Source organism: Octodon degus, unplaced genomic scaffold, assembly GCF_000260255.1.
Source record: "Octodon degus isolate 3935 unplaced genomic scaffold, OctDeg1.0 scaffold00006, whole genome shotgun sequence".
Taxonomy (NCBI): domain Eukaryota; kingdom Metazoa; phylum Chordata; class Mammalia; order Rodentia; family Octodontidae; genus Octodon; species Octodon degus.
In genome coordinates this window covers 24,588,428-24,604,818 of record NW_004524582.1, presented here as the reverse complement: position 1 = coordinate 24,604,818, position 16,391 = coordinate 24,588,428, and the positions used below count along the sequence as shown (strand labels likewise).

Genomic DNA, 16,391 nt, shown 5'->3' with positions numbered 1-16,391 from the left:
TACTTTCTCTCTCTGTCCCTGAACTTCTCCCCCTGCGTGCTAAGGAATTTGTTTTCTTTATGCATATGAATGCTAACGTTAGAATCTGGGACCTGGAGCAACCGCAATTTCCAATGAACTGTATAGACCTCAGGCCAGTTTATTGTTAAGGTACAGCTGCATTTGCAGAGGATACGAGAAAGATGTTGATTGGAAGGGTTTCCCTGGGGCTACCCGTTCTCCCTTCATCATCTTTATACTTTTTAAATTTCACATTTCCTTATGTAACTTTGCAGACTAACCAGGTAGGGTGCAAGTATTTCAGGACACCTGCTGCTTAAAGTGCACATGATTCACTCACTCTGCTATCTTGCTGGGAGTAATTGTTTTTCCTGCACAGTAGTACTAGCTAGGGCTTTGGGAAGGTCACCTCCAAACCCAGGCGTTGTGCCTAGGGGGTGTTTTCAGGATCATGCCTTCACTGCCTGCCCTCAGAGTGGCAGGAAGACATAGGTCACTCTCAGCCTTCCCAGCAAATCACTCTGGATATGTTACAAATATCTTGGCTTTTGTGATCTCTCAGGAAACCAGGACTGCCCGAGTGGGATTGCAAGAAAGTGTCAAGAAAGTCTGTGTACTGAAGTGCAAAAAGATCTGCAGTAGGGCGCTTCCCTGTGAAACAGCTGGGAGCTCAGGATGAGCCAGGCCCTGCTCTGGAAAGCAAGGGCAATGTAAGTGCATTTGCGCTGGGAATGCCGAGCAAGGACAGTTGTTGGCAAGCCGCTGCCCCAACAAGTCTTTAGGTAAGGAGTCCAGCTCTCCATGGGGGCAGGAGCCACACTCACACCCTAAGGAGCATAACCGGACAAAGGAGCTGTCTTGGGATGCGGCACGCTGCTCCCCTTAGTGGAAGCTCCATTGCCCAGCCAACCACTGCTGCCTCTCCAAGGGCATTTCCGTCCACCTTGCCTGAGTGGCACTCTGCCGGCCAGTTGGCTGACTCCAAGCTGGAGCATCTCTCCAATTTTGAAATTGGACCATTTCCCCATATGCCAGTGTTTTTTCAGGGACTCTTTTTTTTTTTTTTTTTTTTCAGGTCAGAGGTATTAATGTGCATCTTCATAGGGCCAAGTAGGAGGTGACGGGAGCTCGCTTGCACCAAGCTACGGTTAGGCACCGTGAGTATCTTGAGTGTGGACGCCGGAGAACTTGACCTGGAGACCAACCCAGATTTTGCGTGTTGCTTTTTCCCCAGAGCCTGCACCTAGCTGGCAGAAAGAATAAGGATACCTTGTCTAGGATCAGCAGAGCGCAGTCGCCAGCTTCTCTTGGGGCTGTGCGAACTCTGAGGCTGGGAGGGAAAAGGGTTTTGTACGGAATTGCAGCCCTTATTCATGCAAAGCCTGCTCTTCCCAGAGACTGTAGATCAGACACCACCAGCCAGCTCAGACAGCGCTACTTTACCAGAATGTTAGGGCCACCTGGGAACTGCGGACCCATTCAGGAGGGACTTTTAAATTCACATTTAGCATATAAGTGACACAGTCAAAGCCTAAAATGTGAAGGAGGAGGAAAACTTGGGTTTGGCCAGGCCTACGTCATTTCTTCAGCTCTGTGGCCCACAGGTCTTTTCTCTTTCTTTCACCTCCAGAAGGATGTGTGACTCTAGCTACCTGACCCACGGGCTAGGGAAGCAGAGATCCAGGGGCCAAGCTTGCCAGGGTAAGGGGTAAGAAGAAGGAGGGCAAGGTCCTAGGCTACCATGTAGAAGCGTGCTTCCCAGAGGTCACACCCCTTGTGACAGCCTACCTCCTTTTGCACACCAAGTGCAGCTTGTGCAGAAGCAGAGCTTTTACTATTTACTTTTTGAACCCTCAGGAGCATCGATCGGTTCCACCCAACTCTTCCCAAAAATCACAAACAAAAAGTAGGTCCAGCAGGACAAACTTTGGAGTCCTGGAAGGCTGTCGGGACACGATCATTTCAGAGGTGGTCACTCAAGCTCCTTTGGCAACTTCTGAATCTACATAGACTTCTAACCTCCGACGGCTGCAGTTGTCCGCGAGGCGGCACCTAGCAAAGTGGTGGGGACACGGAGATCCGATGTGTGCACTGTGGGAACCGCCATGCACCCACCCACCCACCCACCCACCACAGAAGCTCCTATCCTGAAAACTGGTTTGGTGGCAGTGGTGCAAACACCCTAGGCTCAGCTCAGCCGCACCCCCCAAGGAGGCCCGGTGCGTACAAGGGAAGCGATTCAAAAGTGTTAATAAGCGTATTAACATGAACGGCTTTGCTAGGTTTGATATACAGCAAGCCCCACCCCCAAACCCCATCACTTTCTGGTGGAGAAAGCGCTTGTGGTCTTTTTGCCCAATTAATGCGTTTTCTATCCAAGGACAGGGCACTCTCGGGAGTCCAACCCACGCGGCCCGGAGTCCACTGGGCTAAGGTCTCCTCCTCCTGAGCTAGCCGCCCGCGTGCTGTGCGGGAGAAGTCGGAGAAGTCCACTGCGAGCAAAGCTGGACTGCGCGAAAGAGCTAGCCACGCAGGGCCAGGGAGGCCCAGCGAGATCACCCTCCTGTGCAGCGCTCAGGGTCGCAACTGGGGCAACCCAAGCCCTCCCAAACAAAACTCTGTCCGTCCCCAGAGAAAAGCCTAAATTGCTTGGGAAAGGCAAGACTCTTTATTAAAAGAAGGCGTTTTTCTTTCCTTTCACCCCAAGTGTGCAGACTCTAAAGGCATCCAGGAGCCTTGCAACTTTTCCAAAAAAAGTAGACTTCACAAAAAAAGACATTAGTTTCCTAAGGAGCACCAGGTCAGTGGCGTCCAGGCCCTCAGGGTTCCCACTCCGTAGACCTACAGAAGCAGGATCCTGAGCCTGGTCCCATCGCGTGAAGGCAACCGCAAATGAATCTGCCACGATACCCTGCCCGCCCCTACCCTTCGGCCCTGCGCAAGCCCAAGTCCGGAGGACAGAGCCCAGGCCTGAGCTGGCGGCTGGGTGCGGGACAGAACAGCTCACCAAGAAAGCCCCGGGCCCCCAGAACTCTGCCCGGGATCCTCACCCCGGAGTTTAAAGATGCAACTTCAGAAAGCGCGAGTGCATCGTTGCACAGATCCGGGCACCTTTGGCTCAGAGGCTGGAAAGCCACAGGCAGGCGCGGCCCGGAGTGGTGGAGGCGGGGACGGAGCCCCGCGGGGAGAGCGCACGCCGCGAGTCGCGACCCGGAGGGAGAGTGCTCCACGCTCGCCCCGCAGACTTTTGAGCCCGGCCCTGAGCTTACCTCGCCCGAGGATCCAGAGAAGGCGACGCCCTCAGCCTCGCAGCTCTGCCGGGTGCCTGTGAGCAGGACACGCCAATGGGAACCGAGAAGTGCTACGCGGTAGTCACGGTTCCGGGTTGGCTCCGGGTGGACCCGAAGGTCTTCCTCCGGCCTCTCTCCGCCTGCTGCGAAGCGCAAAGCATCACAGAACTGGACGGGTGCGGAGCTGTGCGGCCCTTTCCCAGTTCTCACTCCAAATTGCCGCCAATTTAGATGTTGACGTTCAGGGTGATGCTCCACATCCACCCGCCCTGCTTTGAGGGACCTGAGGATCAATCCTGGCTTATAAGTGCCTTCATAATTGAACGAGCCAATTTATGTTGAATAACTCTTATGTGCAAGTACAGGGGAAGAAGTCAATTTATTAGATGATGTAATCATTTACATTATAGCACAGTTTTTGCATTTCTGCTTTGGCATTTTAAAAATTTTAAAAACATTTATACCAGGAGACAGACAGACAGCCAGACAGCCAGACAGAGAAAGAAAGAAAGAAAAAAAGAAAGATAGATTGTGCAGGGGTCTCCAGACCTTTGCCAGTTCCTAAGCTGAGCAGACCACTGGGCACCTGTAAATCCCTGAAGGATGCAGGAATTCGACCCTGCCCAGAAGTTCCTAATAACAATAATGCCCATAACAATGAGACCATATCAATTGTACAGTGCTTAATAATTTTCAACGTCCATCCACCCTGTGATCCAACCACGCTGAAGCCAAACCTGTAAGGTGCAGGCACTGAAGCACTCACCCACCTCAAAGCATAAATGTACCTCTGGGCTTTGGGTGCCCTGACTTCACCTCTTGTCCCTGTGATGATGGAAAAATCACACTGTCCCTTTGAGCCTTACTTTCCCTTTCCCTAAGAGGGAAGTCGCATCAGGCTACCGGCAGCTGCAGTGACCCTGAGGGCAGGACAGGACTTATGGGTGTTCTTTCCCCTGCAGTGCCTCAGACCAGCAGATGTAGTGTTGCTTTGGTGTTGCTGCCATTCCTACTAAATATGTTTTGGTTGTTCCCCTGAACCTCCCTCCAATGAAGAGCCTCTGCTATTGCTTCTGTCAGAGTGGCTTCTGCAGCAGTAAAAGCTTTGAGCAGGTCCAACAACCATTGCTGTCACCGTTCTGAATCCTTTTTGACACACCAAGTGCTTTGAAGAATTTGCTGTCTACTGCAGTCCTCAGGCAGCTCTGTACCACTCCCAATTAAGACCCATGAGGCTGGTGGCTTTAAAGGGTTAAGCCTGCAAACCCCTGGTTAGCAGTTGGAGCCCTGTTCCCGTAAATTTCTCATCCCCTAGAGCACTGTATTCATGCCCTCATTGTCCATTGGAGGCCAGACCTCCTCCAGGAGTCTCCTGACTTAGGGCAACATCAGATTCCACCTGTATCTCATGGTTGGAGGCCCTGGCTTTTCCTCTGGCAAAGCAAGAACTTTTCTTTAAATGTACTGGATTTTCAGAGTTTTGCGGCAGAAGCCAGATTCTATATTTTCCTCCTGAAAGTCCTGAAACTTGGGTCAGGGAAGCGGGTTGTCTGCCTGGCCCAGGGGCACCAAGCTGAGATGGCCAGCTGGCACTCAGATCTGCAGGACTTCTGTCTTGAGACAGCCGAAGGCCTGGAAAGGATTCCACTCCAGTGAATACTTGGCCATCTTTGTCCATACCCAAGGCTCTACTCCCAAGCTTCCATCCCTCTGTGGAGGGCAGGGAACCAGGAACCAGGAGCAGAACTCTAGGACACCCTCCACTCCTAGCCCCATGCTTCTGCCCAGTCTCTATAGGTTCTGGATGCTAATGCTACCAAGTCACTTATGACTCCAACACATGGGGACGATGTCTGAGATAATTGTAGGCGCTCTCCAGTGCAGTCAGACTTGGCACAACGCTCCCCTTTCCTAATGCGCGAAAGCGGTAAGGATGCTGACATTCCTGAAGTCAGTCACTTCATTTTAGAAATGGAACCCAGCTTTAATTCCCCTTGCTTGGTTCCCACACAGCTGAGATATTGTCCAGGGAGCTGAGAGACCCGCAAATATAGGCTTTTGGAACTGGACACAGCTTAAGATAAGCAAGGCCAGAAGGCCCAAGTGTCACACACACACACACACACACACACACACACACACACACCCCGCTATGGACATTTGGCAGCCAACTGATCCAAACTTCACTTCCCAGCGCAAGATTATAGACTCAGCCTTAGTCCCTGGTATCCATTTCCATCTAGCCACAGTGCCTGCTGCTCCCTAGCCCAGCTAGTCCTCTTGCCTTGGTTTACCAGTCTGCAAAGTGGCTGGGCGGAAAAGAAGGCTAGCTCTCACATTCACCAAAGACAGAAAGGACAAGAGGACGAGGAGAGTGAAGGGCATGGGGTTCAAGCTGCGTGGGAGCTCATGGGAGGCCACACAGCTGGTGGTGATAGGTGAACCTTTTTCCCAGGAATGCATCTTGTCAAAACAAAACAAAACAAAACAAAACAAGCAAACAGAAAATGAAAAGCGGGAAGGGAGAGTTGGTAGTGGAGAAGGAAAAGGAAATAAGAAAATGAAGCAAATAATACCGTGAATTTCCACATTAGCCGCGTGAACAGCGCAGGACCGGTGGGAATTCCTCACAGGCAGAGGAGAAGCCAGAAGATGCCTCTACCCCAGGAAATCAGACCCCCAGGTGCTCTGGGCAGGAAGGGGACAGGATCACACTCAAGATCGCATTGAATTCTTGTGAGCCATCCTTCCTGGCAGCACTGAGTCCCCGGAAGAGCTGGGCCAGGCGGGGCCCCCTGAGTAGGGCTCCCCACTGTAGGTCCGGAGAAAAGGAGAGGTCTTTGGCAAGAGACTACGCTGCCCCAGGGACACACTCCTGACCTCCCATCCCTTTCCTACTCACAAGAAACTTCAGGGTTCTTCTGCCTCCACCTCCACAAGGGTGGAGAACAAACTACCCTATCTGACACAGCAACGATAGGGTTCCACTCTCAGCAGGGAACCCCCTTTCCAAGAACTCTCCCACTCTCATCAGCACCCCCTCCCCTTTCCAAAACCTCTCTGGCATTGACGCTCTCCGGGCAGAGGAAGCCGGGCGATTGTAACATTATCAGAACGGAGAATACATTTGTGATCAACTTGAAAATTAAAATCGAACACGAAAGCAGTTTTAAAAGAAAATGTGGGACTCCTAGGGGAGATAGCTGGATGGGGTGGGATTGGGGCGTTCGTACCCAAGCAGTTTCCCTTGTCATTTCAGTTTCCCGAAGTGAGGATCCTTTTTGCACTAGTCGCCACGCTGCCGCCGGAGTTGCGGAGTTGCGGGCCTCCTAGCCAAGGCTTTTATGATTAATCCCCAGGTCTGGAGAAGGAGCCGCGGAAGGCTGGGGCCCGGGAGTCTCCAAAATAGACTTTCGCTCTCCAGGTGAAACTGAAAGAAGCCCCGGCCTGAGTTTCATAGTTTCCGGCCTCGCGCGACTAAGGCCGTGGTGCCTGCCCTGTGGAATAACTTTTCTTGAGCGCCAGTGACCCGGCAGATCTGGGGTATTGTTGAGACCTGTAACATCAACCCCGGGCGTTAATCTGTAAAATGGGATAATAGGAAATCACGCCCCTTCCATCTGCTGTCATCCGGGCTTCGGATCTGGTCAGGAGGCCCTGTCTCTATAGGAGCAAAAGCGCCTTTGGATTCAGCAGGTTTGAAATGGCAGGGGACCCGCGCTGGAGATACGCTGTTCGCAACTGTTTGCTCCTAAATGCGTCAGAATTTCAGCGAAAGTTGGTACCAGCCCACCCGGGAAGGAAAAAAAGACCCTATGGGAAAGGCTACGAAAACTAAAAGTCTGCGAGAGATGACGTGAAAGGGTCCGCAGTTTAGGGCAGGGGTTGCAAATTGGCTGTGGGCACAACTCTGGGCGCCTTAGAAAACAAAGAATTCTAGGAATTTGCTCCGGATTCGGTGGATTCACCCGCGATCCTTCGAAAACCCCTGAAGACCCTTCTTGGGGCATGGGCGGCGGGAGACGGGAGGAGAGGTCCTTGATGGAGCAGAAGGGGGAGGGGGCAGAAGCCTGGCTCCTTCCAGCACTCATTCATGGTCCCCCCACAAAAAAAATACAAAACCGCATCGACAGTTTCAGAAAATACACGGCGTCCAGGACTGCAGGTTAAACTAAAAGTTTATAAATTAAAGAAAAAAAAATACAGCGAATAGAGCTTCCAAACTTCACAAATCTTTTTAAAGATAATACTCTAGTTGAGTGCACAGTGCCCTTAAGGAGACGAAAAGCTGCGAGGTTGACACACAGGCGGGGTCCCCCGTCTTGGAGCAGGTGAAGGGGTGGGGAGGCCCAGGCCAGTGCAAGGTGGGCGCATCGTGGGAGCAGAGGGCCCGCGCAGGACTGCGGCAAAGTGGAAAGGCTGGCCAGGGATCTTCACATTGAACACAAAAGTAACCGTTATTTGAATACAAACAACTGCAAAGTGCTACAAGTCTGAACCTCCTTTGAAAAATAAAAGAAAGGAAGCAAATTTCTGCGAAGAGCCATTCGGGTGTGCACTCCTCTTTCGGGGCTCCCAGATATCCCCCTTAGGGCGCAGTTTTGGATTTCGCCCAGGGAGGGTGCGGAGGTCCCTGGCCTGCTCCTGCTGTCCAGCTCTGGTCTTTACATTCAGCACCGGACAGGGCGCCACTCCGGAGCTCTAACCCCAGGGAGGGGTGGGGCTGAGGTTCCATTACCAAACCCTTTCTTCTTGGTTCCAATCAACCCCTGGCCTGGGGCTGCCAGGGTTGCGCACTCCTTTGTCACAAATGCAATTTTCAAAAATAAACGATATGTAGATACACATAGATCGGTAGCATGGATACCATGAACTAGTGTGGCCTAAAGCACGAAGCTCCCGGCAGGCCCGAAATTCTGGGAACTTTCAGGCTCTATGGTCTCCGGGAGTCCTCAGCGCCCTGGGGAAAACACCGTCCCCAGACAGACGCAATCCAAATCCAAACCCTACATTGTCGTGGTAATAAATAGTGTCCAGCGGCTGGCAGGCAGGTGGGGGGGCGAGCAGGGCCCTTGGGCCACAGAGAGCCTCCTCCCCAATTAGAGAAAGGCGCCTCTACGCAGTCTGCTTGGCCACCAGGTCTCACGGTGCCAAGCGAGAGCCAGCCGGGGCTGGGTTCCGTTCTCCGCGTGTCCCCTCCTAGGGTGCCCCGGCTTAGAGCGGACGCCGGAACCTCGCTGCCTCCCCGCAGCCGCTCACTGGGTGCCCGCGGCGGCCGCGCAGGTGGAGAGCGCCCAGCCCGGGAGGCAGTAGTAAGGGTAGTAGTAGGACGGCTGTAGCGGCAGCAGCGACGGAGGCCGCAGCACCTCGCCGGGGAGGTATTGTCTCTGGTCATCGCGTACCAGTACCTTCACCGCCACTTTCTTGGCCGCGGGCGCCGACGCCAGCAGGTCTGCGGCCATCTGCCGGCGCTTGGTCTTGTAGCGTCGGTTCTGGAACCAGATCTTCACCTGCGTCTCGGTGAGCTTCAGCGAGGCCGCCAGATCTGCGCGTTCCGGCCCGGACAGGTAGCGCTGGTGATTGAACCGGCGCTCCAGCTCGAAGACCTGAGCGTGCGAAAAGGCGGCCCGCGAGCGCTTCTTTCGCGGCTTTGGAGCTGCGGGCTCCTCCTCCTCCTGCTCCGCGGCGACCGCCGCTCCGCCGCCGGCCCCTCCGCACAGCCCCGGCGCGGGTGCACCTCCCGGGCCCACACCGTCGTCCTCGGCTCTCGGGCTGCGGTCGCCTGCGGACCCCCGAGGGGACAAAAACAAGGCACTGTCAGAAGCGCGAGCCTGAGGCTGGCTTTCAGCTGCACGGGCCCCTCGGGCAGACTGAGCGGGAAATGCACTCCGCTCCCAGAGCAGCGGCAGAGAGGCCCTCTTCTCCGCCCTTGCGCATCTAGGCCTCGTCCCTCGCAGGCCATGGACCCAACCCCTGTGCCAGGGCCGCGCGGTGCAGGACGCGCCCCCTGCGCGCTCTGGGCTCCGGGGCTCGTTTGGGGCGCGGGGTTGTGAACCTGAGCATCCTCCACGCTCTCTGCCCTCCGCGCTGCGCCTTAGCCTGCAATTCTGTCTCCCTGAGCGGGTTTACCCGACTCCCGGGTGACACGCGTAAGTCTTTGTCTCAGCACAGACAACTTAGCGCTCTTGAGGGTGGGCGGACAGGTCGTGGAGGCAGAGGAAGATGGAGCCTGAGATTCTTCTCCAACCCAGGGATAGCCGGTGAGGCCTGGAAGGCTACACCTGGCAAGGGAGGGGCAGGAGGCACGGGCGGGAGATGAGGGCGTCCCTGCTCAGACGGCGACTCCTCCGCACTCCCCCATTCTCCCACTCCCCCCTCTTCCGCACGGCCCTACGGGACAGAGGGCCCCGCTCTGCGGTAGCCTGAGGCCTACAACAGCCTGCAAACCCGAAGGGGAGAGGTACGCAACAGGTCTTCCTACTAAGAATTGTGCCGCTTGGGGCTGAGGTGGCCCCTCTCCTGGGTCCCACCGGGAGGAGCTGAGTCGGGCCTCCCCGCTCCTGCTCAGGGTCCTCAGCCCTGGGGACAAGGGGACCAGTCCTGTCTCCAGACCCGCAGCCCTGCCGCTCCTCAGCGCGGGCTCAGTCTAAGGTGCGCTGGTGGGTGTCGGGGGCCCCCCAAGTCCTTAAGGTGTCTGGGCCCAGGCAGAATCGCCGTCCAACTGAGGCCTCTGGACACCTCTTTCAGTTTGGGAGGACGAGGGCGGATCTGGTGGGTCCCCGGTGCTGAGCCAAGCCGCTCGCGGCGGTTCCAGCCGGAGCCGTCCGGGACGTCCCGAGGACCGCACTGAAGAGCCCCTCGGTCCTGCGCGGCCTGGTTCTTCGGGGATGAGCAGCCCCCTCCAGGGGCCAGAGCTTTGGGCCTGGACTAGGGGTGCCCGTAGCGGGGCCCCACGCGGGTACCCTCTGGGTCGGCGCACCCGTCCCGCCCCTCCCGCGAAGCTCGTGCGTACCTGAGACGCTGGCTGACATCTCGCTGTCGCTGCGGCCCGCGGCCTCCTCCTCCAGATCCTTGGCTGCGTGCAGCTCGCAGGCGCGCGGGTCGAGGCCCAGGACCGCGCCTGCCCCCGGGGCGTCCGCGCAGCGCCGCCGGCCCTCGTTGTCCTCGCTGAGCGCCGAGTCGGAGTCCCAGCCGCCCGGGCTCCCTGCCGCGCGCCCCGCCGCCGTCCTGGTCCCGGCTGAAGGCGCCAGCAGCGCGTCCTCGGCTCCCCCCAGCGAGGCTGCGTCCGCCTCCCCGAAGAGCCGCCAGCAGCAGACCGCGGGAGCCGCTGCCACAGCCAGCGCGGTGCCCCCCGGCCCCGGGCGCCCCCCGGGCACGGCCCGGCCGGCGCTCTCCTTCCCGTGGAGGATCGCCTGGATGGAGAAGGGCGTCAGGGCGCCGGCGCCGCGCACGGCCATCTGCGCCGCGGCCGGAGCCGCCGGCCCCGCAGCCCCTCGAGCGCCGCCCGCTGCGACCCCTCCCGGCACCGCGCACTCCGCCGGGCTACCGCATCGCTCTCGGGGCGCGGAGTTGGGCCGGGACCTCGGCGCCGAGCCCTCCGCCCTGGCTCCTGCCGCCCCCTGACCCGCCGGGCGGGCTCTGCGGATCCCCGCCCCGGCTGCGCCGCAGCCGGACTGGAGAGCAGCGGGGCTCCGCCGTGCCCCGCGCCCGGATTTATCTGTTTCTTCTCTTTCCTCTGCCTGCGCTCCACCGCCCCCCCATCCCCGCCGGTGTCATTCCTCACCCTGACTGACAGTCACAGGCCACGCCCCCTCAGTAGGCCACGCCCCGCAGGCCGTTCGGGGCGCTGCGGGCCTCTGATTGGCTGGCCCCGGCCCCCGGACGTTGATTTTAAGAGACAAAACTGGGCGAGTAGAGCGGCCGCGGACCAGGGCTTGCTTAACCCCTTCGCCCCTGAGCCTGGTCCTCGAAGCCCCCTCGTCAGGGAGGATGCTCGCCTGGAGACCGCGCGTCCGGGCGCTCGCACAGAGCGCGGATCCGGAGCGCCGGCAGCTTGCACGGAAACCCCGGGCAACGCAGCGCCGCGCGCGGTTTCTGGCCGGTAGGAAGAATCCCGAAGTCCGAGGACAGCAAAGGGCTCCTCAGTCACCAACATTTCCCTGCTGCCCCACTGCTAATTCCCTCGGCAGGAGTAACCACGTCCTGGAAACCACACCAGAAATAGTTTTCTTGCCTCGCTCTCTTTGATTTGCTTCTCTTTCTAGAGAGAAATTAAAATTTGTCACAGTTAACACAAGTGTGAGGAGGAATTGAAAGGCGCCTTTGGGAGTTTCCGGTGGCGCAGTCCTTTTGCTGGGCGGTCAGTACTGACTTTCACTGAGTTTATTAAAGATTTGCACCAAGAAGAAGGAAAAAAAACCCTTTAATTTGTTAAGTGTTTCGTCACTTGTAAGTGGCTAGGACGTGTATGCATTTGTTTACAAGAAAATCCGGGAGGTAACCACAGCAATGACCCAACAATGGCATTTAGTGCTCCTTACAAGTAAAAAGCTCAAAGTTTTATCTAATAGAAAAAGCTTCTTAAAAAAACACAAATATTGGAGGCATGCCAACATGTGCTGCTTACTTATGTTATTATTTTTAAATAAAAAAGTTTGTTCGTGTAATGTGTGTGAGCACCTTCGATAATTTTTACCAAAGACTTGGCAGCACGAGCTGCACGGACTTGGACCGCTGCACGAAGGCGAAGAACCGCGATTTTAATTTAACACGAAGCAGCGTCTGCTGTCTTCGGTGTCTTTAACACTGGTAATCCTCCCTCCCCTGCTCGTTGCCTTTTGTTTTCTGCACCTCGGGAGGACACAAGTAGAGTTTGGGCCTCGGCCACGCGGCGTTCCCTGCGCTGTGCAGACCCCGCAGGGACCTCGGGGCGGTGTCCGACTCGAAGAGGTGCTCGCCTCCTTAGCTCCTGCCCTCGAGCAGTCTGCGGGGAAAGGCGTTGCAGTTCCGTGCCGCGCAAGGCGAAGGCCCGGGCCCGCTCTGCAGGCCAGGAGAGGAACGGAAGGGATTGCTGTCAGCTTTCAAGGAAGGCCTCCCCTCCCCGACCTTCTCCTGATTTATAAAATCGCCTCCGGCTCTCCACGCCAGGCGGGGGCGTTGGGTATCTGTCATCGCCGCTATTCCCCGGGGTGGGTGGGGGACGAGGCTGACAGCGACCGTAGGTAAGGTGTAGACCCGGCAGCGAGCAGGTGTTTTACAGCGAACAGTTTTGTGGGGTTAGGACTTAGTTGGGCAAATAATAGAGAAACTTTGGGAGGTAAGATATTTGGGGGTTACCTGATCAAGTCCTAGAGGAAGTTTGGGAGCTGTATTATACTTGAAAATAACTGTAGTGGACCAGAAAAAAAATGTCTTTTAATAAAGAAACTCCAAAGAGAGTCTCCACGGGTTTGGGTAGGAGTTTTCAAAGCAATGTGAAGACGCGGCCGGGGCGGTCCTGGCTGGTCCCAGGTCCCCGCGAGCGTCGGGAGCCCTGCGGAGCGGCTGCACTGCTCCTGCCCCGGAGGCCGCGGCGGCGGCGGGACGTCCTCCTGGCCCCGGCCGGGTGGGTCGGGTCTGCGAGGGCACCCGGGGCTGCGCACGTCGGTCTTGAGCCACTCCGGGAGCTGCTCCCGCACAGGGCTGGGGCGGACACAAGAGGCGGTGCGGAGCCGCGAGTGAGCACCGAGCCCAGGCCGGACGGGGTCTCGGAGAGGGCCAGGTCCGATGCCCTTGCTCGGCGTCCGCTGCCGTAGCCCCACCCCCGCCCCGGCCCGGGGCGCCCACTCCCCGAACCCGCCTGCGTCCTCCTCGCTCTCGGCGCCCCAGTCGCCCTGGGGTCCCCCACGGCCCCGGCCCGAGGCCATTGTTCCCTCTGCGCACCCCGCTTGAGTCAGCTGTCGGCTCCGCGTTCCGAAAGCCGCGGTCAAATGCGGTGCCGCAGCGCCCCGAGGTCCCCGCCGAGGGCTGCCGTCCGCGGATCGTCGGGTTCCCTCCGCCCCGGGCCTCACCGGCTTCCCACGCAAACATCGCCCCACGCGGTGCAGGCGGCTTCATCTCAACGACGCCCCGCGGAGTGCGATGACCGCAAAGAGTGACTGTTCGCCCCACTCCACAGACCCGGGTGCTGCGACTGGTGACCGTGACCTCCCACTGAGGCGGCCACCGCACGATTCGAGTCCAGCCGGGCTGACTTTCCCCTTAAGCAGCGCTTCTCACTAAGCTGAAGGACCCTAAAGACTCGCAATTCACCAGAGAGCTCCGTCCTCATTTAAGGAAACAAGACGCAAACCCGAGCGGGCACCGCTCAGGATTAGTCCTCGTCCTTGCGTCTGCAAGGAGCTGAGCCTTGCGCGGGAGAAGGAGCCCGAGCGTTGTCCTGATCAGCAACCAACTAAACCCTGCGGAGAGGGAATCGGCGCGGAGAGGGAGTCTGGGTGGGCTCAGAGAGCAAGCGCTGCTCAAGAGTCTGAGCTGGAGGGAGCGACCTCGGGGAAGACGCTGCCCTTTGGAGTTCAGCTTTCCAGCGAGCTTGGCGTCCCCACTCCTGGGCCAACAGGGAAAGGCGCGGGCTGCGAGCCCGGGTACAGTAGGGGACGAGCGCCACCTAGCGCCACCGCGGTCGGCAGCCGGGCCTGCTGCCTGCAAGGCCCGGAGCAAAGGTGCTGATCCGGCCGGGGGACTGGGCGGGTGCCTGCCCTGAGTTCTCCAAGGAAGCGGTGCCGGGCACGCGCCCTGGGTGTTATGGTGGAGCCATGGGAATGTTTATTGAGGCCTCAAGCTTTTGTGATCCCAATGAGGTACTTCGCCCAAACCGTCAGAGTTGAGGCATTGCAGAGGAACCTGTCTGGACCGCGGGTTTGTTCTCCAGTACCGGTGCGTGGATGCAGGAGCTGTCTAGGGGGCGGGGGCAGCTAGGGAGGGGAGCAGGTGTAAGCAGAGGCAGGAGCTGGCTGCTGTTGTCTGTGGTGTTACTGAGATATTTCTGTGAAACCCGAGGAAACTCTTCAGTTCAATGTGCTCGGCCTTCACAGTATCTTCCTGGGAAAGCCCAGCTCTTGCCTATCTGGTCTCAGGCCCTGCTGTGGGCTCTGGCGGAGCAAACCTTGTAAGTCCTCCCAGCAGACCCGTAGGCCACCAGGGGAAAGCTGTCAGCAAACAAATGCCCTCATATGGCGGGAAGACCTCAGAGCCAGACGGGTGCCACGGAGAAGAAGCAGAGGGTGGCTGCACTTCCTAAGGAGTGAGATGCAAAGCAGGAAAGGAGACCTTGGGAAGCTGAGCGCGGTGGCGCACGACTCTCACCCTAGTACCTGGAAGTACGAAGCAGGAGAATCATAAGTTTAAGAAAATCCGGGCCATTAGACGCCTGTCTCAAAAAAATCAATTGTAACTCAGTGCAAAGGCCCTGGGTTCCATTCCCAGTACAAAAATAAAGAGGGGGAGAAAAGTGTTGGGAGTGGCTGAAGCTGTCAAGTAATTATGCCTGCTGGAGGAAGCCACCCAGGACCAGGGAGCTCCTGGAAGCATGTAAACAAGCCACTGCAGCTTACTAAGCGACTGCCTGGATAGAGAGGCTGAAATGGACATCAACGTCTGGGGCTAGAAATAAATGATGTACAGTTCTTGGGCAGGTTCTTCTCCTCCTAACGGGCCAGAGAGGACCTCCACGTGACCCAGCTATTGTCTCTCATCTCTCTTTTCCTCATTCTCATCATGCACCAAGAGTCCGAGTCCCTACTGAAAAGAAAAAAAGACACCTTGTGGAAAAGAAATTTGAAGTTCTAGGGCTCTCCAGAGAAAGAAGAAGAGATCTAGACAGAAAGGGAAATGGCTGTGAAGAACACTGCCCTGAGGTTTGTGACCCCTGGAATTCCCGTGATGAAGTCACCACCTGTGGGGTGTGCTGCGTGACCATGAGCCCTCTAGAGGACAATCGGATGATAGAAGTGGAGGGCTGATGGCTGTGATTAGTCCCCTCTAGGAAGAGGGGCTAGAGCTCTTTGTCCCTGCCTGTCTCCCCATTTCTGTCCACCCCTCACCCATATGGTGGATACACCCAGAAAGCATCTGTTTGCAAACTCCGAAACTGTTGGCCCTTGATATGGGACTGCCATGCCTTCTGAACTGTAGGGACAAGTGTGCGTCACTGAGGTCATCCAGTATGTGGTCTTCTTGTTAGAAAAAACCCTGACTGGTGAGTGTACAACCACAGTGCTGTTTGCAGACCCGACAGCATGCTTCTGTGGCCAGCGCATGGTGGGGAGAGGCAGTGGTAAGAGCTGGAGTCCTAGGCATAACTTGACCAAGTAGATTTTTGCAACCCACAGTAAGGAGGGTGAGTCTCATTCTAGGTATGTTGGGACACCGTAGGACTATTTTTAAGTAAAGAAGCAACTGATTATGATTTATATTTTAAAAATAATACATTGGCTGTTCTATGGCAAAAAAAAAAAAAAAAAGATGTAGGGTGACCACAGGAGAATCAGGAGGACCTAGTAGACTCCAGTGCAGGAATCTGAGCTAGAGACAATAGCAGCTTGGACTAGGTAGTACATACGGAGATGGAAGCTGTGGTCAGAATTGGCATATATTTTGTCACTGCTGAAAAAGTTTCTGAATTATAGTAATTTGAATTACAGAAATTCTGTCATTGTTAAATGTGATCTGTCAACTTAAGTAAGAAATGACTAGCAGAGCAGGAGTGCCCTGGGTGTGGCTGTGGATGATTGACATTTAGACCAGCAAACCACGGGGAAAGACTTTCCCCAGATGTGGGTGGGAGCAGTCAGTAGGCTTATAAACCAGGATGGAAGGAAAAGGCAAAGAAGGAAGTGTGTCCATTTGTGGAGATGCTCTGGTCCCCACCATTGCCTTTGCACATGGGCCCCCAATTTCTTCAGTCTTCAGTACAGACTCATTGGCTTCTGACACTGACTCTTGGGTGTCCTGACACAGATTTATACCTGTGCATCTGCGGTGAGTTCTTGGGTTTTCAGCCTTTATGCTCCTCCAGCTCTCCTTTGCACTAACCACCATATTTTTGTTGTTGTTGTTAGCTCA

General features: G+C 56.4%; 1 protein-coding gene across 1 annotated transcript; it reads right to left on the bottom strand.

The window, feature by feature from the left end:
• Positions 1-8,545: 8,545 nt before the first annotated feature.
• Nkx3-2 (NK3 homeobox 2) lies at positions 8,546-10,747 on the bottom strand. Its single transcript, XM_004624559.1, has 2 exons — positions 10,303-10,747; positions 8,546-9,072 (listed from the first exon to the last, which is right to left on the bottom strand). The coding sequence occupies exons 1-2, from the start codon at positions 10,745-10,747 to the stop codon at positions 8,546-8,548; spliced, it is 972 nt and encodes a 323-aa protein (XP_004624616.1).
• Positions 10,748-16,391: the final 5,644 nt, after the last annotated feature.